The sequence below is a fragment of the Schistocerca serialis genome, chromosome 3 (genome assembly GCF_023864345.2).
Source record: "Schistocerca serialis cubense isolate TAMUIC-IGC-003099 chromosome 3, iqSchSeri2.2, whole genome shotgun sequence".
NCBI classification, from domain to species: Eukaryota; Metazoa; Arthropoda; class Insecta; order Orthoptera; family Acrididae; genus Schistocerca; species Schistocerca serialis.
In genome coordinates, this window is record NC_064640.1 from 766,387,377 (window position 1) to 766,405,061 (window position 17,685).

Consider the following 17,685-nt stretch of genomic DNA (forward strand, 5'->3'; position numbering starts at 1 on the left):
TGTCCTCCGTTAGCGAGGATACATGCATCCACCCTCCATCGCATGGAATCCCTGATGCGCTGATGCAGCCCTGGAGAATGGCGTATTGTATCACAGCTGTCCACAATACGAGTACGAAGAGTCTCTACATTTGGTACCGGGGTTGCGTAGACAAGAGCTTTCAAATGCCCCCATAAATAAAAGTCAAGAGGGTTGAGGTCAGGAGAGCGTGGAGGCCATGGAATTGGTCCACCTCTACCAATCCATCGGTCACCGATCTGTTGTTGAGAAGCGTACGAACACTTCGACTGAAATGTGCAGGAGCTCCATCGTTCATGAACCACATGTTGTGTCGTACTTGTAAAGGCACATGTTCTAGCAGCACAGGTAGAGTATCCCGTATGAAATCATGATAACATACTTCATTGAGCGTAGGTGGAAGTACATGGGGCCCAATCAAGGCATCACCAACAATGCCTGCCCAAACGTTCACAGAAAATCTGTGTTGATGACGTGATTGCACAATTGCGTGCGGATTCTCGTCAGCCGGCACATGTTGATTGTGAAAATTTACAATTTGATCACGTTGGAATGAAGCCTCATCCGTAAAGAGAACATTTGCACTGAAATGAGGATTGACAAACTGTTGGATGAACCATTCGCAGAAGTGTATCCGTGGAGGCCAATCAGCTGCTGATAGTACCTGCACACGCTGTACATGGTACAGAAACAACTGGTTCTCCCGTAGCACTCTCCATACAGTGACGTGGTCAACGTTACCTTGTACAGCAGCAACTTCTCTGACGCTGACATTAGGGTTATCGTCAACTGCACGAAGAATTGACTCGTCCATTGCAGGTGTCCTCGTCGTTCTAGATATTCCCCAGTCGCGAGTCATAGGCTGGAATGTTCCGTGCTCCCTAAGACGCCGATCAATTGCTTCGAACGTCTTCCTGTCGGGACACCTTCGTTCTGGAAATCTGTCTCGATACAAACGTACCGCGCCACAGCTATTGCCGCGTGCTAGTCCATACATCGCATGGGCATCTGCCTACTCCGCATTTGTAAACATTGCACTGACTGCAAAACCACGTTCGTGATGAACACTAACCTGTTGATGCTACGTACTGATGTGCTTGATGCTAGTACTGTAGAGCAATGAGTCGCATGTCAACACAAGCACCGAAGTCAACATTACCTTCCTCCAATTGGGCCAACTGGCGGTGAATCGAGGAAGTACAGTACATACTGACGAAACTAAAATGAGCTCTAACATGGAAATTAAGCGTTTCCGGACACATGTCCACATAACATCTTTTCTTTATTTGTGTGTGAGGAATGTTTGCTGAAAGTTTGGCAGTACCTTTTTGTAACACCCTGTATACAGCAATACACGAGTGACCTGCACCTTCAACTGAACAGTGTATCATTTCGATACTCGTGAACTGAGTTAGAATGATTTGAGCAACACTTCACACACATGTGAGCACGCTTGTGCAACCCATCCCATTAGCGTACTTGATCTCAGTCCTATTGTGTAAATCTGGGACGCCATCGAGCGAGACGTGTGCTTCTTCGAATCAGCTGCGCCCGATTTCATTATGTTGTGGGCGGCAGCTGAACGGTCATAATTGAGGATGGCTCCTCAACACTTTCGAAGTCTTCTGGAGTCGATGCCACGACGTGTCGCTCTCATAATCAGGATGATAGGTACACTACTAGGCATTAAAATTGCTACACCAAGAAGAAGTGCAGATGATAAACGGTTATTCATTGGACAAATGTAATTACATTTTCACGCAATTTGGGTGCATAGATACTGAGAAATAAGTAACCAGAACAACCATCTCTGGCCGAAATAACGGCCTTGATACGCCTAGGCATTGGACCAAACACAGCTTGGACGGCGTGTACAGGTATAGCTGCCCATGCAGCTTCAACACGATACCTTAGTTCATCAAGAGTAGTGACTGGCGTATTGTGACGAGCCAGTTGCTCGGCCAACATTGACCAGACGTTTTCAATTGGTGAGGGATATGGAGAGTGTGCTGGCCAGGGCAGCAGTCAAACATTTTCTGTATTCAGAAAGGCCCGTACAGGACCTGCAACATGCGGTCGTGCATTATCCTGCTGAAATGTAGGGTCTCGGAGGGATCGAATGAAGGGTAAAGCCACGGGTCGTAACACATCTGAAATGTAACGTCCACTGTCCAAAGTACCGTCAATGTGAACAAGAAATGATCGAGACGTGTAACCAATGGCACTCCTTACCATCACGCCAGGCGATACGCCAGTATGGCGATGACGAATACACGATTCCAATGTGCGTTCACCGCGATGTCGCCAGACATGGATGGGACCATCGTGATGCTGTAAACAGAACCTGGATTCATTCGGAAAAATGACGTTTTGCCATTCGTGCTTCCACGTTCGTTGTTGAGTACACCATAGCAGGCGCTCCTGTCTGTGATGCAGCGTCAAGGGTAACCGCAGACATGGTCTGCGAGCTGATAGTCCATGCTGCTCCAAACGTCGTCGAACTGTTCGTGCAGATGGTTGTTGCCTTGCAGACGTCCCCATCTGTTGATTCAGGGATCTAGACGTGGCTACACGTTCCGTTACAGCCATGCGGAGGAGATGCCTGCCATCTCGACTGCTAGTGATACGAGGCCGTTGGGATCCAGCACGGCGTTCCGTATTACCCTCCGAACCCACCGATTCTACATTCTGCTATCAGTCATTGGATCTAGACCTGCCAGCCGGTGTGGCCATGCGGTTATAGGCGCTTCAGTCTGGAACCGCGTGACCGCTACGGTCGCAGGTTCGAATCCTGCCTCGGGCATGGATGTGTGTGATGTCCTTAGGTTAGTTAGGTTTAAGTAGTTCTAAGTTCTAGGGGACTGATGACCTCAGCTATTAACTCCTATAGTGCTCAGACCCATTTGAACCATTTGATCTAGACCAACGCGAGCAGCAATGTCGCGATAGGATAAACCGCAATCGCGATAGGCTACAATCCAACCTTTATCAAAGTCGGAAACGTGATGGTACGCATTTCTACTCCTTACACGAGGCATCACAACAACGTTTCACCAGACAACGCCGGTCAACAGCTGTTTGTGTATGGGAAATCGGTTGGAAACTTTCCTTATGTCAACACGTTGTAGGTGTCGCCACCGGCGCCAACCTTGTTTGAATGCTCAGAAAAGCTAGTCATTTGCATATCATATCATCTTCTTCCTGTCGGTTAAATTTCGCGTCTGTAACACGTCATGTTCGTGGTGTAGCAATTTTAATAGCCAGTAGTGTAGATACTATGCTCTACTACCAATTCAGTTCAGTTGCTCACGACTGTATATCCTACTTCCGATCTCTAGAGTGAAGGAAAAGTCTAATGTGGGAGTACGGTGGACAGGTTAATTTAATCGAGTCTTTCTCATACAGCAGTAAGCGTACTCACAGTATCGACCAGAGAGTTCATGGATGGCATGCTTTCGTCTGGGCGCAGCAGCGTGGGGCCGAACACGATGCCCAGGTTGCTGGCGGGCATGTTGTTGACGTCCGCCTCGTCGGCCACCCTCTTTAGGTGCAGCATGAGGGCCGCCAGTGTCAGGTAGTGCGACTTGGGCAGCCGCGCCACTAGCTCCCGGAAGCTCTGTACGCACCGCGCCCGGTCCAGGTCTTCGTCAGAAGCGAATTCTTTGGCCAGCCTGCAACATACATATTATTGCTTCTGTACATTGACGAAGCCGTCCACTGTTTGCTGGATTTGTACTGCACACCGACCAGTGCAAAAAAGTGTAAGTGATTGAACTGCTTCCTCCCTGGTCTCACCTCGAGTCGAGATTTTGAGAGCACACCATATAAATGGGCTGCGCGGTCATTATCTTTATCAACTTTACGTTTATCTTCACACCTCCAAACTTCTCCTACACTATGTATGCCCTCAAACACCTTAATCACTGTGCACAGTCATCTGTCTTCCCCACCTACATCTGTCGTCTTCTCATATTATTCCTATTTCTCTGTAGATTTTTGTAAAACTACTTGAGTAAAATCCTATTGTTACCTCTTTTCTTCTAAGCACTAGCATTCCTCGTGCACGTCCTAACGCCTTTAACTGTCCTAGTCTCTTTTGCGTTCGTGAAATGTTCAACATTCCCCTCTGCTTTTTCCAGGACCTTCCCCAACTGCACAAGCACAACATCCATCATCTAATCATGTCAAACAGCATCGTCTTTTAAATCTAAACAACCACTCACATGCATGTAACAAAATTATCACAGCTGCAGAATGAATTTTCACTCTGTAGCGAACTATGCGCCGATTTGAAACTTCCAGACAGATTAAAACAGTATGCCTGATCTGAACCCCAATCTGTGACCATTGCCTTTTGGGTCAAATACTCTAGAAACTGAGACGTCGAAGCATGACTCAAAACCGTCTGTAAAGCCTTACTTATGCCAGTACCTCGTCTCCGGTAGAGTTCTCGCCCATGATAGGCAAAGATCACAGATACAAGTCCCGATCTGGCACACACTTTTCATCTGCAAACAAGTGACCATCCCCAAGATGTGTGCCACCAGTGTTTTTAATCAAAACTGAGAAATCTAAAAATAGTTTCATTATATTTTAATATTATCATTTGAGTAGTGGAAGCTGCAGCAAATTTGTGTGACTTGTACTTTGCCTCCTACTGTAATTTCTAAATATTTTGTAGCAGACGTTAGTTATCATACATTATGTGCTGGTCTACTGCAATGTTACTGGTCTACTGTTAATGTTTTATTGTGATTAACACATATTTTTTAAAACAGTATTTAATTATTTGGCATTTAGTCTTTGTATTAACATTTTGTGTCTATTGCACTTTTAGTCTTACTGGAATGTGCAGACTTTACTTACTAGAATGTAGTTTACATGAAATCTGAATACTATGTCTATGAGAGTTCTGGTGCAAAGAGCATTTTTGAATCAAATTTCCAGGATGACGATCAAGAACCCAATTTCACTTTTCCCCCAACCAAAAAAATCTCATTTCGCTATATTCAAAAATTAAAACCTACATTAACACAATGAAAAGTGAAATTGAGAAAAAAATGAGATAATTAAAAAACTTAGAAAGTTATTGTTAAGGAAATCTTAATTTGCATTAAAAATAAAATTTTAAAAATCTCAGTTTCCTATTCCAAAAACCTAATTCTCATTTATAAGTTTTCAGATCTAATATCTTTTGTACTTTGTAAATACAAACCAAAAAACTGCATGTGCCCATTCGAGAAAAAATTCGCATTTCTCATTTAAAAATTTTCAAATATAACAAATTTTATTGTTTATAAATCAGACCCAAAAATATTATTTGTCTATATTGAAAAAACCAAATTATCATTTAAACAATTTCAAATCTCATAAATTTTGATCTTTATAAATAAGAACCTCCAAACCCAATATTTGAAAAGGTACTTCTAACAGTAAACATTTTATTAAAAAAATAAAATTTCCTTCTCTATAAATGCGATAAAAAAATGATGGGCAAAGCTGAGTTCTTTAAGAACTTAGAAAATTACTGCAAAGGTATGTGCAGATTGAGTTAAAAAGATTTAGAAAATTATTGTAAAGAAAAGGTTATTCAAATGTAACTATAGATGATTTGTTTCAATTTATTGAACAACTGACTAGGAAAGAAATGAATAAAGAAAGAAATAAGAAAGAAGTAAAACATAAGACATTAGAATAATTTCGATCAATTGCTAAAGCAGAAAAAATGCGGAATTATTATAAACTTAGAAAATCCAGTTAACTGATCATGTAGCAGATCTTGTCGGCTATATTAATAACGATGAAAACTGTAATGAATTGAGTAAATATCTGCAAAAGCTCTATATGAAGTCTGTTGAAAAAATAAGAAATTGTTCTCAATTTAGAAAGTGGCCATTCAGTGATCTTTTTAAAGGAAGTGAAGTTAAAATTAATAATGATAACGATTTCAGTAAAACATCTTCAAAAGACCTTCAAAAAATCAGTAAAACGAAAAATTAAAAAATTATTCTCTCCATAATAAACAACAATTAACCGATCTTAGCAACAGATCTGAGAATAAAATTAAGTATAATAATAATAAGAAATATTTTCAAAAACTTCTAGTAGATAAATATAAAAAATTAAACAAAAAGTAATCAGAAAAATTTATCAAATTCCAATTTTCTAAATTGATGAAGATTTTTTTAAGATCAACAAATGCATTTTTAGAAAAGCTTCTGCTTTTGCATCAACAATAATAACTTATGGAATTAATAATATTATTAAAATTTTGGGGCCACAAGAATTGTAATCAAGTTAAAGCAAAAATAATCACCAAATTAAAGAATATTTTAAATCAAAGAATGTTAACATGAAATTTTATGTTAATTTTAAAATACAAGAAGAATCACGAGAGTTTAATTTTAAAACATCTAATGAAGTTTTTATTAAGAAAAACCGATTTAGAGGAATATTATCAGAAATCAACAAATAAACTATTAATTGAAATGACAGGTATGCAAAGGAAATAACCTGATTCATTTTATTTTATAATGATAATTTAGAATTAAATGTTAATAGACACCATCCAAATTTAGGTTCTTGTTATATTGTTGTACCAAAAATAATTGTAGATAGACGAGCTATAGTGAATATAAAAAATAACAATCAAAATAGTTTTCATTATTTAGTAAAATCATCATTATAGCATGTAGAACATGATGCAGAAAGAGTTAGTAAATTTAACATTAATGGATTAGAATTAGATGAAAATTTTGAAAAAGAGAAAATTAAATTTCTTGTTCAGCTAACATATATTCCAAACACTTAACAGAAATAAAATATTTCACTTAATGTTTAAGCATAGAAAACAGTGAAGAAAAAGAAGAAGAAGTTTGTATATCCTCTTTACCACACACACGACAAGCAAGTTAATCTTCTTTTAATTCAAAATAAAAATAATACTGTTGGATCAAAAATCTTTCTAGAACAGTTACTACACAAACAACCAAGGACAATGGAAGAATTTATCTTTGCCATAGATGTCTAAGATATTTTGATTCACAAGAAAAATTAGACACTGATGAAAACTATTGTAAAGAAAAGAAAGAATTACACTTGAATTTAGAAATTATTATATTTCATTAGAAGTCCTTTTTGTAATTTATGCAGTTTTCGAATGTTTATTAAAATATTTTCAAACTTGTCAACCAAATCATGAAAATATTAAATTTAATAAATTACAAAAATATTTACCAATAATATTAAGTTATTATTTTAAATTTTTCAATAGTGATTATAAAAATCCTCTTATTTATACACCACAAAAACTCATTGAAACGTTAAAAGAAGAATCAAGGGAATTGCTAGAATATATAGTCAAATACGACCCTGAAATTGACTAAAGGAGATGTAATCAGTTATAAAAATACAGAAACTTATTATATTTGTCAAAAAGAATTTGAATTTGGAGAAAAGAAACAAATAGATCATTGGTCTTATTGGGAAAATATTTAGGAGCTGCACAACAAGATTGCAATCTTAATTATAAGAATCCTTCCTGTTTTTATTCCAAATCAAACAAATTTCGATGTTCATCATTTAATTAAAGAATTAGCAGTTGTTATAAAAGATATTGAGTCAATTCCAAATAATGAACAAAAATATATTTCTTTCAGTAAACAAATTGAAGATGGATTATCTTCAAGAATTGAAGATACATTTAAATTTATGAAATCAAGTACTGATAAATGCTCTTCTGATCTTACAGAACAACAATTAAGATAAACAGCAAAATATTTGAATGTGAACAATTAGAATGAATATTTAAAAAAAGAGGTTTATGACATGAAGATATGGACTCTGTAGAAAAATTAGAAAAAACTAAATCATCTAAGAGAATGTTTTTATTCAAGCCTTGATTAATATAATATTTCTAATCAAGATTATGAAAGACTCAGTTTTAGATAATTCTATATCAAAAAATCTAGACCGATATACAAACATATAATAAATCTAATGTTTTAATTTAAGCAAATATTTTTGAAATTTTTAGAGATACATATATTAAATCTCATGACCTTAACCCATCATGGTCCTTTACAGCTCTGAGATTATCTTGGGAATGTATGTTAAATTTTTCATGATTAATGTGTGATTACGTATATTGAAAAAGTAATTCAAAGTGGAATTTCCCAAAATATTAAAGACATGCATAATCAAATACCAAATACATGAAAAAATTTATACTAACATAACAATCAGTTTATATTGCAAATTTAGATGCAAATAATATATTTGGTTGAAAAATATCGCAGTTTCTTCAATTTCAAATATTCGAGTGGACAGATCGAAAATATTTTAATGTTGAAAAAATACTTAAAACACAAGATAGTTATATTTTCAAAGTTGATTTAGAATATTCAAGAGGAACACATGATTTACATTATGATTTACTTTTACCACGAATAGGAGGAAATAAATTATAAAAACAATAAATAATAAAGAAAATTAGTTTTACATAATAGAAATCTTAAGCGATATTTAAATCTTGGATTAAAATTAAAGAAAACTCATAGAGTCTTCTCTTTTAAACAATCAGAGTAGTCGAAGAAATTTAGCGATTTTATTATAGAAATAAGAACAAAGACAGCTAAAGATTTTGCAAAAGATATGGACAATTTAATGGGAAATTCTTTGTTTGGTAAGACAATGACAAATATTAGAAATTGAAGATATATTAAAAAATAACAGATCCAGGGAAATATACGTATAATATTTCAAAATCAAATTACGAAAATACTACAATATTCTGAAAAAATTTAAAAGAATTATACAGCTCCAGAGCAAAAAGTTTTTTCTTACAAGAATTAAACAGTTGTAAAGAATATATAAATGATTTAATATCAGATTTAAACAGTTGTACAGTTGGTAAAAAGACTTTTAAAAGAAGGAAGCAATTGCATAGAAGAGTAAGTAAAAAGTAAAAATTTAATTAGTATTTCATATTTTCTCATGGTATGCTAATATTTGATGTTTTGGTAAATAAAATTGGCAAACTAATTTTTCACAAAAAATTCAACTTTTAGATAATCACTTCCTTTATCGTTTTTACATTTCAAAGCTAATTACACATCTTTTGAATGATCACTGTTATGAATATATTTAGAAGAATTTTTAATTTCCTTTGCACATTTTTCACATATAACTCTTCTAATATACCAGATACAAAGAAGTACTCTTGTATCTAACAATCTTTACAACCCTATTTTGGGGAAAATTATGTCTTGTTGTTGTAATTTCTTTATGAATTTTTTGACTTCATTGCACAGTGGACAAATCGTTTTAATTTCGCTTTCCATTTGTAAGGAAAAGATTTTATTGAATTTTAAAAATAAAAATAATTAAATAGTTATACCTATGAAAGGAGTTGAACATGGATCGAGAAAATAATTAACTCATTGATAATTGTAAAAATGATTTAATAATATTGATGCAAATAATAATCGTTAGTATAAAGCAAAAGATGTTGCAGAGTTATTAGAAATAAGGACACTGATCAACTATTAGAAACAGTAATGACAAAGATGATTCTATGATATTTGGAATTTTAAAGGGGTAATTCAATCACCCATAAAAAATTAAAAATGCACCATACTTATTAATAAATCTGGAATATATTGTTATGTTATTAAATAATTTATGTTATTAAATAATTTAGAATCTGGGTTACTCATGATGTTTCACCATCCACTAGAAAATATGCCAAATGTAAAATGAAAGAGAAAATAATTGATTTGGAAAATTTCAATAAAATCAAAGGTAAAACTATAGAACATTTAAAAGAAGTAATTCATGATGCAGTTGAAATAATAGTTGAAGCAAGTGAAGCAATACATACATTATTACCACATGCATCTCTTGATTTAAACGATGAAAATTTAAGGCTTACTATAGTTATTTTAATATTATATGATTATAATTTTATTGATGATTATTATGTTATTTCAACTCAGTTAAAATGTACATTATCAAATACATAATAAGAGATATATAAATATAAATATTGTTTTAAGTATTAATTATGTGCCGTATTCAGTAAATTTAAATAACTAAATGAAAGGAAATTATATTATCAAAATTACTTCAGTATTTTACATAATTATTCATTGGAACAACTGAGTGAAGATAGAAATTGCCTAACAAATTTTTTTGAATATAAAACTAAATTCCCAAGTACTTTTTGATAATTAAATTTCATATAACATTCATAAGTATATTTGTATATATCTAATAAATTTTCTAATTCCCTACTTGGTTCTAGCAACTAAATTTTAAAATCATAAAATATTTTGACATTCATTCTTTTTTGTTACCCCTATTTGAATAACAAAGTAGATACCATCTTCTTTAATAAACCCAATAAACACTATTAAAATTATATTCAATATCAAACATGTCTAGATTTACAATGTATTCCATTTATATAGAAAATGTATTAACATTTCAAAAAATTAGTGTTAGTTTATTTAACTAACTTTTGTGTGAATTATAGAAAGCTAACCATTTTACATAAACTTTATTACCATTCTTATTTGAAGGTTTCTCAGAAGGCAAACATCTCGAAAATTCATTTTCAGAAGTTCATCTTCACAAAAAAACATTTTATTGGTTCACCTCTTAAATCTTTCAGGTTATATCTGATTCGATTGGAATGATTAACATCTCCAAATTCAAAAATTTCCGATGACCAATCTGTTTTATATCCTTTTTCAAAAATTCCTCTAATTGGCTAATTCTTTATCAACAATTTTCTATTTAGATTCAGTATGTAATAAATTTGCGGTTTTAAATAAAATTTTTCAAATTCTTTAATTTACATCATTCACAGCCATTTTTATAATTGAAAGATTTGTGAAATTATATTCATGAATTAATTTAGAAACTATGTCACCCCTTTTAAAATTTCCTTGAACAGCAAAGTTTATCAAAATTTTTTTCTTTTATGTTCCTTCAACCCATTTAGCAACAGTTGTTTGTAGTTCATTAAAAGTTGAATACTGATTAATTTTTCAATAATTCTTGAAATTATTAAATACAGAAGTCTTTACCATCATATATATATATATATATATATATATATATATATATATATATATAATATAAATGCAATATTTCTAGTTTTTTTGACAGTTATTTTTTTCGAAAAAATCAGCTATATTTTGGTGTTCATCTTTAACTTGATTGTCCAAGCAAATTTTGAAAAAACATCTATAGCACATAATACATATTTATATACTTTATTTGTTTTTTAAATTGTTTTTAATTTTCGAGAATCCTTTTTGAGTAAAGCAAGTTGCCTTAAATCATCTATTTCAAAAGAAATTAAATATTTTCTTTTAAAATTCTTTCTAATTGGTTTATGTATTTCATTAGTAATATTTTCACGAATATTTAGTACAACATATACAAAAAAATTTTAACAAATTTCCTCTTTGTTTTTTACAGATGGGACGAATTCCTTATGTTCTTTGTTTTCCATTAATTGTAGTTAATCTATGAGGATGAAGTGCTCAGTAAACTTTTTGCACAATAAATGTTATTATCGTTCTCCATTATTAAGAATATAAATAAATAAATTAATTTGTCAAACCAAGGAACCGTTACATCATGAGCAACATTTTTAATGCAATATTTTAAGTTTACAGTTAGATAATTTGACTTGTGAACTATTTTAAGTGATTGAGTATCATGAGTTATTTTATAATGCTTGTCAACAACTCTCATCAGAATATGATATATCAGTAAATATTAAAACTATCTTTATGTTTTGACCAACAACTAGAAATTTTGAAGCATAAAATCACATTCATATTTGTCCACCTCTGCTGATGAAAATAACTTCAGTTACTGTTTTATCACATATTTTTTCTTAAAGATTACTTAACTCTGTTTTACTAGCACAACTTAGTTAAAATACTACTATATTCAGTTTTTATAAGAGGATTTGATAATTAATTCTGTGAATAGCGTAGGTGCACTACATCTCTTGGATGAATTAGTTTATTTACATTCACAATTCTTCTACCAATATAGCCACCATAACCTCTAGTTATTTTACAAATTTGAATGCTTAATTACTTTAATTACTTTTTGGGTCTACTGTGAATGAAAATCATTGATTGTTGATTGTAACTATTCTAATGATGGTTTTATGTTTTTATTAATAACTGAAAATGTTTTATTTTTAACTGAAAATCTTCAAATTTTGAAATTAACCCATTATGAATATTATGATCTAATGACTGAAAAATCCTTGGATTTTCCTCAATCGTTATTGGGTTTCTTTCTAAAAATGTCCATTTATTTAATTGCAGAGTTCTGACATGATCAGATAAATTTAATTTAAATATTCCACGTTTTTAATTTTTTGCTTCATTAGGTAATTCAACAATCATAAAAACACATGGAAAATGTTTAATTTCTAATTGCTTAATTAATTTTTCTATATCGAAAATAGATAAATGTCTAATTCTCTTTAGGATTATTTCTTTGAAATTATTTTCATTCCTTTTCCTTTCTTTTTCATTTAAAATTATGGTTGTTTCTCTTCTTCATTTTCTGTCACCTTTTTTTATTATTTAAAACGACATTTGCAATCGCTGTAGACTCACCAGCAAGCAAACCAATTGTTTCCACAATGGAAGCATCCCCCAGGCTGTGGCTAAGCCATGTCTCCGCAATATCCTTTCTTTCATGAGTGCTAGTTCTGCAAGGTTCGCAGGAGAGCTTCTGTAAAGTTTGGAAGGTAGGAGACGAGGTACTGGCAGAAGTAAAGCTGTGAGTACCGGGTGTGAGTCGTGCTTCGGTAGCTCAGTTGGTAGAGCACATGCCCGCGAAAGGCAAAGGTCCTGAGTTCGAGTCTCGGTCTGGCACAGTTTTAATCTGCCAGGAAGTTTCAAACCAATTGTTGCTAAAGAAGGTAATGCAGCTAATTGAAGTGGCAACCATCTTTCCGTTTTGTTACATGTTCAACCTTTTTTTCACAACAAGAATAATTCATGAAACTAATAAATTTTCACCTGTTTGTTTCTTCTTATATCTTTTTTGAACGCCAGTTAAAAATTAGTTATTAATATTTAATTGTTCGCCATTGAGTTTAAGTATAATTGATTTTGGTTTTCTTTTCCTACTTAGTAGCAAAGTAAAATCAGTCAAAAGTTTTTAATTTATACAGTTTAAAGATGTTTGAAATTTATGATTTCCATCCATTTTAATCAACTTCTCATCCCATTATTAATTTTCAAATTTGATACATAATTCCTATAACTGCAGTTACAACTATTTCTTCTCAAAATGAAGACTGGATTTATTCTTTCAGTTGCAGCTAATTAAAGGTCTTTATCAACTTGATGTCTAGATTCTTAATCTTTATGATCAAGATAGGCAAAATCATCTAATTTTTTTCCTGGATTATCAGCTGTTAATCTTTCTTCTAATTTAGTAAAAGGTCCACACTAAGAAATATTCAATAGATACACGTCTGGCTTTGGTAAACTACTTACACCCAATTTAGTAATGCCTTACCATGTTGTTCACTTTTCCAAAATGTAAATGGTATATTATGCAATAATCTAATCAAAAATGGTATTACATTGCGATTATTAATAATAAAATCGTTAAATTTGTTTGTTAACATTTGCATTATTTTCACTTTCTCATTATGATAGTTTTTATTTGCTACCTATTTTTCACCATAAATTACTGTTAATCTATCAGTTAAATTTCTAACATCATTGATCCAAATAGAAACACCAGGTTTTTCAGAATATTTTAAGATTTATTTCTGGAAAACTAGGAAAATATTCTTCAGCAATTGTTTTAATCAAATTATTATATTTACTTTGCCTACTTGATTCTAGTCTATGTAGATTTCCTTTATTATATACAGCATTTGAATCAAACAAAATTCTTGCAAATTTTTGTAAATCAAGAGAATAAAATTCAGTTCCTTAAATCACCTACAGTTATTTCTTTTTTAATTGAGTATATCATTAATCCATATGTTGCTTCATATTTTTTACACCTTAATTTATTTTATCACCATTGAGCTACATTGGTAACATACCAATATATTTAAAATGAGCAACAGGTATTAACCGAAAACACGATCTTCACTGTGATTGATAAAACGAAAAATCCCTTGACTTATATTTGTTTTCTAACATTTTTTCTTTTTATTTTAATATTATTTCTTTTCAATAATTTTCTAATTAAGTATTCATTTTACATTCACTAAATGTGTAGTCACTCTTAGGAATAATATCATCATCTTTTCCATATATTGGATTAACATTAAATTTGTATAAATATTGTCAATTATAAGTGAGCATCTGTTTTTCAACTTTACTGTTTTTTTCAATTGATTGGTTAACTTTTTCTATTGTATCGATAACAGGTAGATCTTCTTTTTTAAGTTTTTCTTATGCATTTCTTAATTGTTTTTTCCATTTCTTAAACTCTTCATTCTTTCACTTTTCCGTTTAATATCGCTTTTTTTAAAAATTCGTGATAATGTTTTGAAAACATTTATTAATAACAAAATTAGGGTAATCGTTTTTAATTTTAGTTTAATGATTTCATTTATCATTTATGTTTAGTGTTTAATTTTATATGTTTATGTTTCATTTTTATGTTTATGTTCAAAATTTAAAATGTTCTGAAACCATTCTCCATATATACCTTCCTTAATAGTTCTATCCATATCTATTCTTATACTTAAACAAAAGCAATCTATTCCTTTATGTCTTTCTCTAGTAAAATATTCACTAACTATATCTTGATTTTCGGAACTAAAATCATCGAAAACTACAACTTAATTTTCTTCACATTCATCTAATGGAATAATTTCGTCATGATTTTGAATGAAACTAACAATTTGATCATTAATTTTATCTTCAGTCCTTTTTATAAATTCTTGATATTGTGGCTGATCTAAGTTTTTTCAATAAACATACAAATGATTAATTTTTCTTAATTATCTATCCTGGTGCTAAACTGTAATTATAAATCATTAAAGTTTTTTTCTCAACCCCCTTGGTCATACAATAGCACTTTGAATAAAATTTGGTGAATGTTTACCAAGTTGATTTTTAGATTTCTTTTCTATAATTTACGTTTTTGTGTCGCAATCTGTCATTTATTTACATAATTTTTTACTAATATAAATGAGTATATTATTTCAATTGAGTGATAATTCTTCTATTCTGAAAAAGACCATAGATTGTTTGTGTAAGAGCAACTGATAAATACATTTTGCTTGTTGGTTTTTATTCAGATTTCTTAACTCCAAATATTACATCAAAAAATAATTAATTGTACTGTGTTGGCGAAACGATAGAAATTGCTTTTGGGCAATATAGTTTGAAAAATATAGACAAATTTATTCATTGAAAAAGTCCAATATTATCTATATTAAAGCAGCTAATTTAGTTATAGATGTTTTATTGTTTAGTAATCAAATTATTGAACCAAATGCATAAACTGTGGTTAAGGTTTTCCTAAAAGTACCCAATTAGAATTAATTAATATAAATTTACATCTAGCTGATGGAATATTTGTCAAACATAATTATCATTTTCATCAAGCAACTAATATTATTGCTTCTTTCAAACCAAATTCTGAATTTGGAGGACCTATAATTTGTGAACCAAATCATCATATTAAAATTCCAACTTTCAATACTTTTCAGTATTTAGAAATTACTATAACTGATTAAAATGATAATTTCATTGACTTCACTGGTTCTAATGTAACACTTATTTTAATGATGAATTAATGAATTTCTTCCTTATTAAATAATGAACCAATTTTTTAATTTCCTGTTAATACAGAAACAATAAAATAATTTAAATCTTCGTAACCAGGAAACCGAAATTAATATGAACTTTGATGATTTTTCGATTCATCCTAATTTTTCGCAATTTATATGACTTTTGATGTTATTCATACAGATGGATTTTTTGTGTATGATGGAAAATCAAATATTAAATTAACTGATAATTAAGTTTTGAAATTTATTGATGCTAGTACTATTAAAGTAGCCAATAATGTTTTATCTAGAATTTAACTTCCTTTTAAAACTGCTTCAATTCTTATTCAGTTAACTACCTTCCCTTGAATGAATGAAAGAAGGAAGGACATATTCTTAACCATGGAAAAATTAAAACTAAACAAATTGGAGTTTGTTATCCACTACAATTATTTGGTGGACTTTTTAAAGACTGTAATGGAATTATGTTTGAAGGTGATTTAATTGTTGTATTTACTTGGAGTTCAAGAAAAGATGAAGCTAATTCTATTCTTCATTGGACTACTGATAATAATAAATCTACACTCTAGAAAGAAGTTAAAATAGTTGTTAAAACTAAGAAAATTCGTGTTTGTGCTGTAAAATATGAACCAAAATATTCACTTGTATTTGAACAAGAAAGACTGGAGAATCAAAATGTTATAGTTTCTTTCCTTGAACTGCAAGCAATTCAATTTGCTTGTTTACATGGAAAAAGAATTTTGAACTAGATGTTACTAATTGTTGTAATTCTACAAAATAAGACATGCCTTAGTATATTCTTGTTGTTTTCCAAACTAACAAAAAATATCAATTACTTCATTCTTCTTTATTCGATCATGTTCAATTACATAATTACTATATTAAAAATGCGAGAAATGAAGATTTCCACAAGATTTATGGTATCTTGATCCACCAAATAACTTCTTAAAGGCTGATGATTCTCTTAGAGATTTAAAAAAATAAAAAAAATTATGTAAATATAAGTTCTTTCAATTTTCTTCAAAATCATCAGATTTATGTGATCAATTTGACTGGAAGAACGAATGTTTTAAATACTCAAAAAATAACAATGAAATTATATGCATTCTTTAATGGGAATATTCCAAATAATACTATTGCTTCTCTTATGATTCCCAACATAATATACTTACTCAAGATTTTTGATTAAGTAAAGGAATGAAAATTTAGAAAAAAATTAAAGATCTCTTAACCTCTTGTTTTCGTTCCTATTTGAATTATTTTCATAAAACTGAAGAACACCGAAACTGTAATTCTTTTGTTTTTCAAAAATTAAAATTTTCTCCAAATGTATGGAAAAGATTTGAATTTTATTCCTTTAATTTTTCCCATATAAATAAAAGTGTCATAGAACTGTAACACTGAAAACCTATTAAGTGAACTTAACAATTATAGTAATGGCTCATTAGAATTTTTCGCTAAATTATAAGAAGTTAAGAAACATAAATCTTGTGTAATTTCAAAAGCTGAACTTTTACCTACTAAATTTGGAGATAAAATTTTCCTACCTGTAGATAAAATTATAAAATTACTATTCCAGATTGTTATACTAAAATTTTTAAAGGTGATGATGAATAATTCGATAAACCTGTAAATTTACATTTTGTGTATCACAGTAAAAAAGTAAATAAAGTTCATCCTACTCATGTTTTGTAATTTGAATAAATTTAACATTTTCGTATTTCCTTTTAATTAAGATTTGCTTTGCTATAATTTTCTGAGGGTTTTAAATAACTCAGCCTTGTTCACCATTTTTTCCATTGTAATTGTGTAGAATTTAACTTTAGGATATAGGGAAATACAATTTTTTGGTTGGG

At 30.9% G+C, this 17,685-nt stretch overlaps 1 protein-coding gene across 1 annotated transcript in view; it reads right to left on the reverse strand.

Moving 5' to 3' along the window:
- The window catches only part of LOC126471216 (rho GTPase-activating protein 45-like), a 682,307-nt gene that overhangs the window by 88,210 nt on the left and 576,412 nt on the right, over positions 1 to 17,685 (reverse strand). The window contains exon 15 of the mRNA XM_050099339.1: positions 3,440 to 3,689. Coding sequence (XP_049955296.1) covers positions 3,440 to 3,689 — 250 coding nt within the window. The remainder of the gene's footprint in view (positions 1 to 3,439; positions 3,690 to 17,685) is intronic.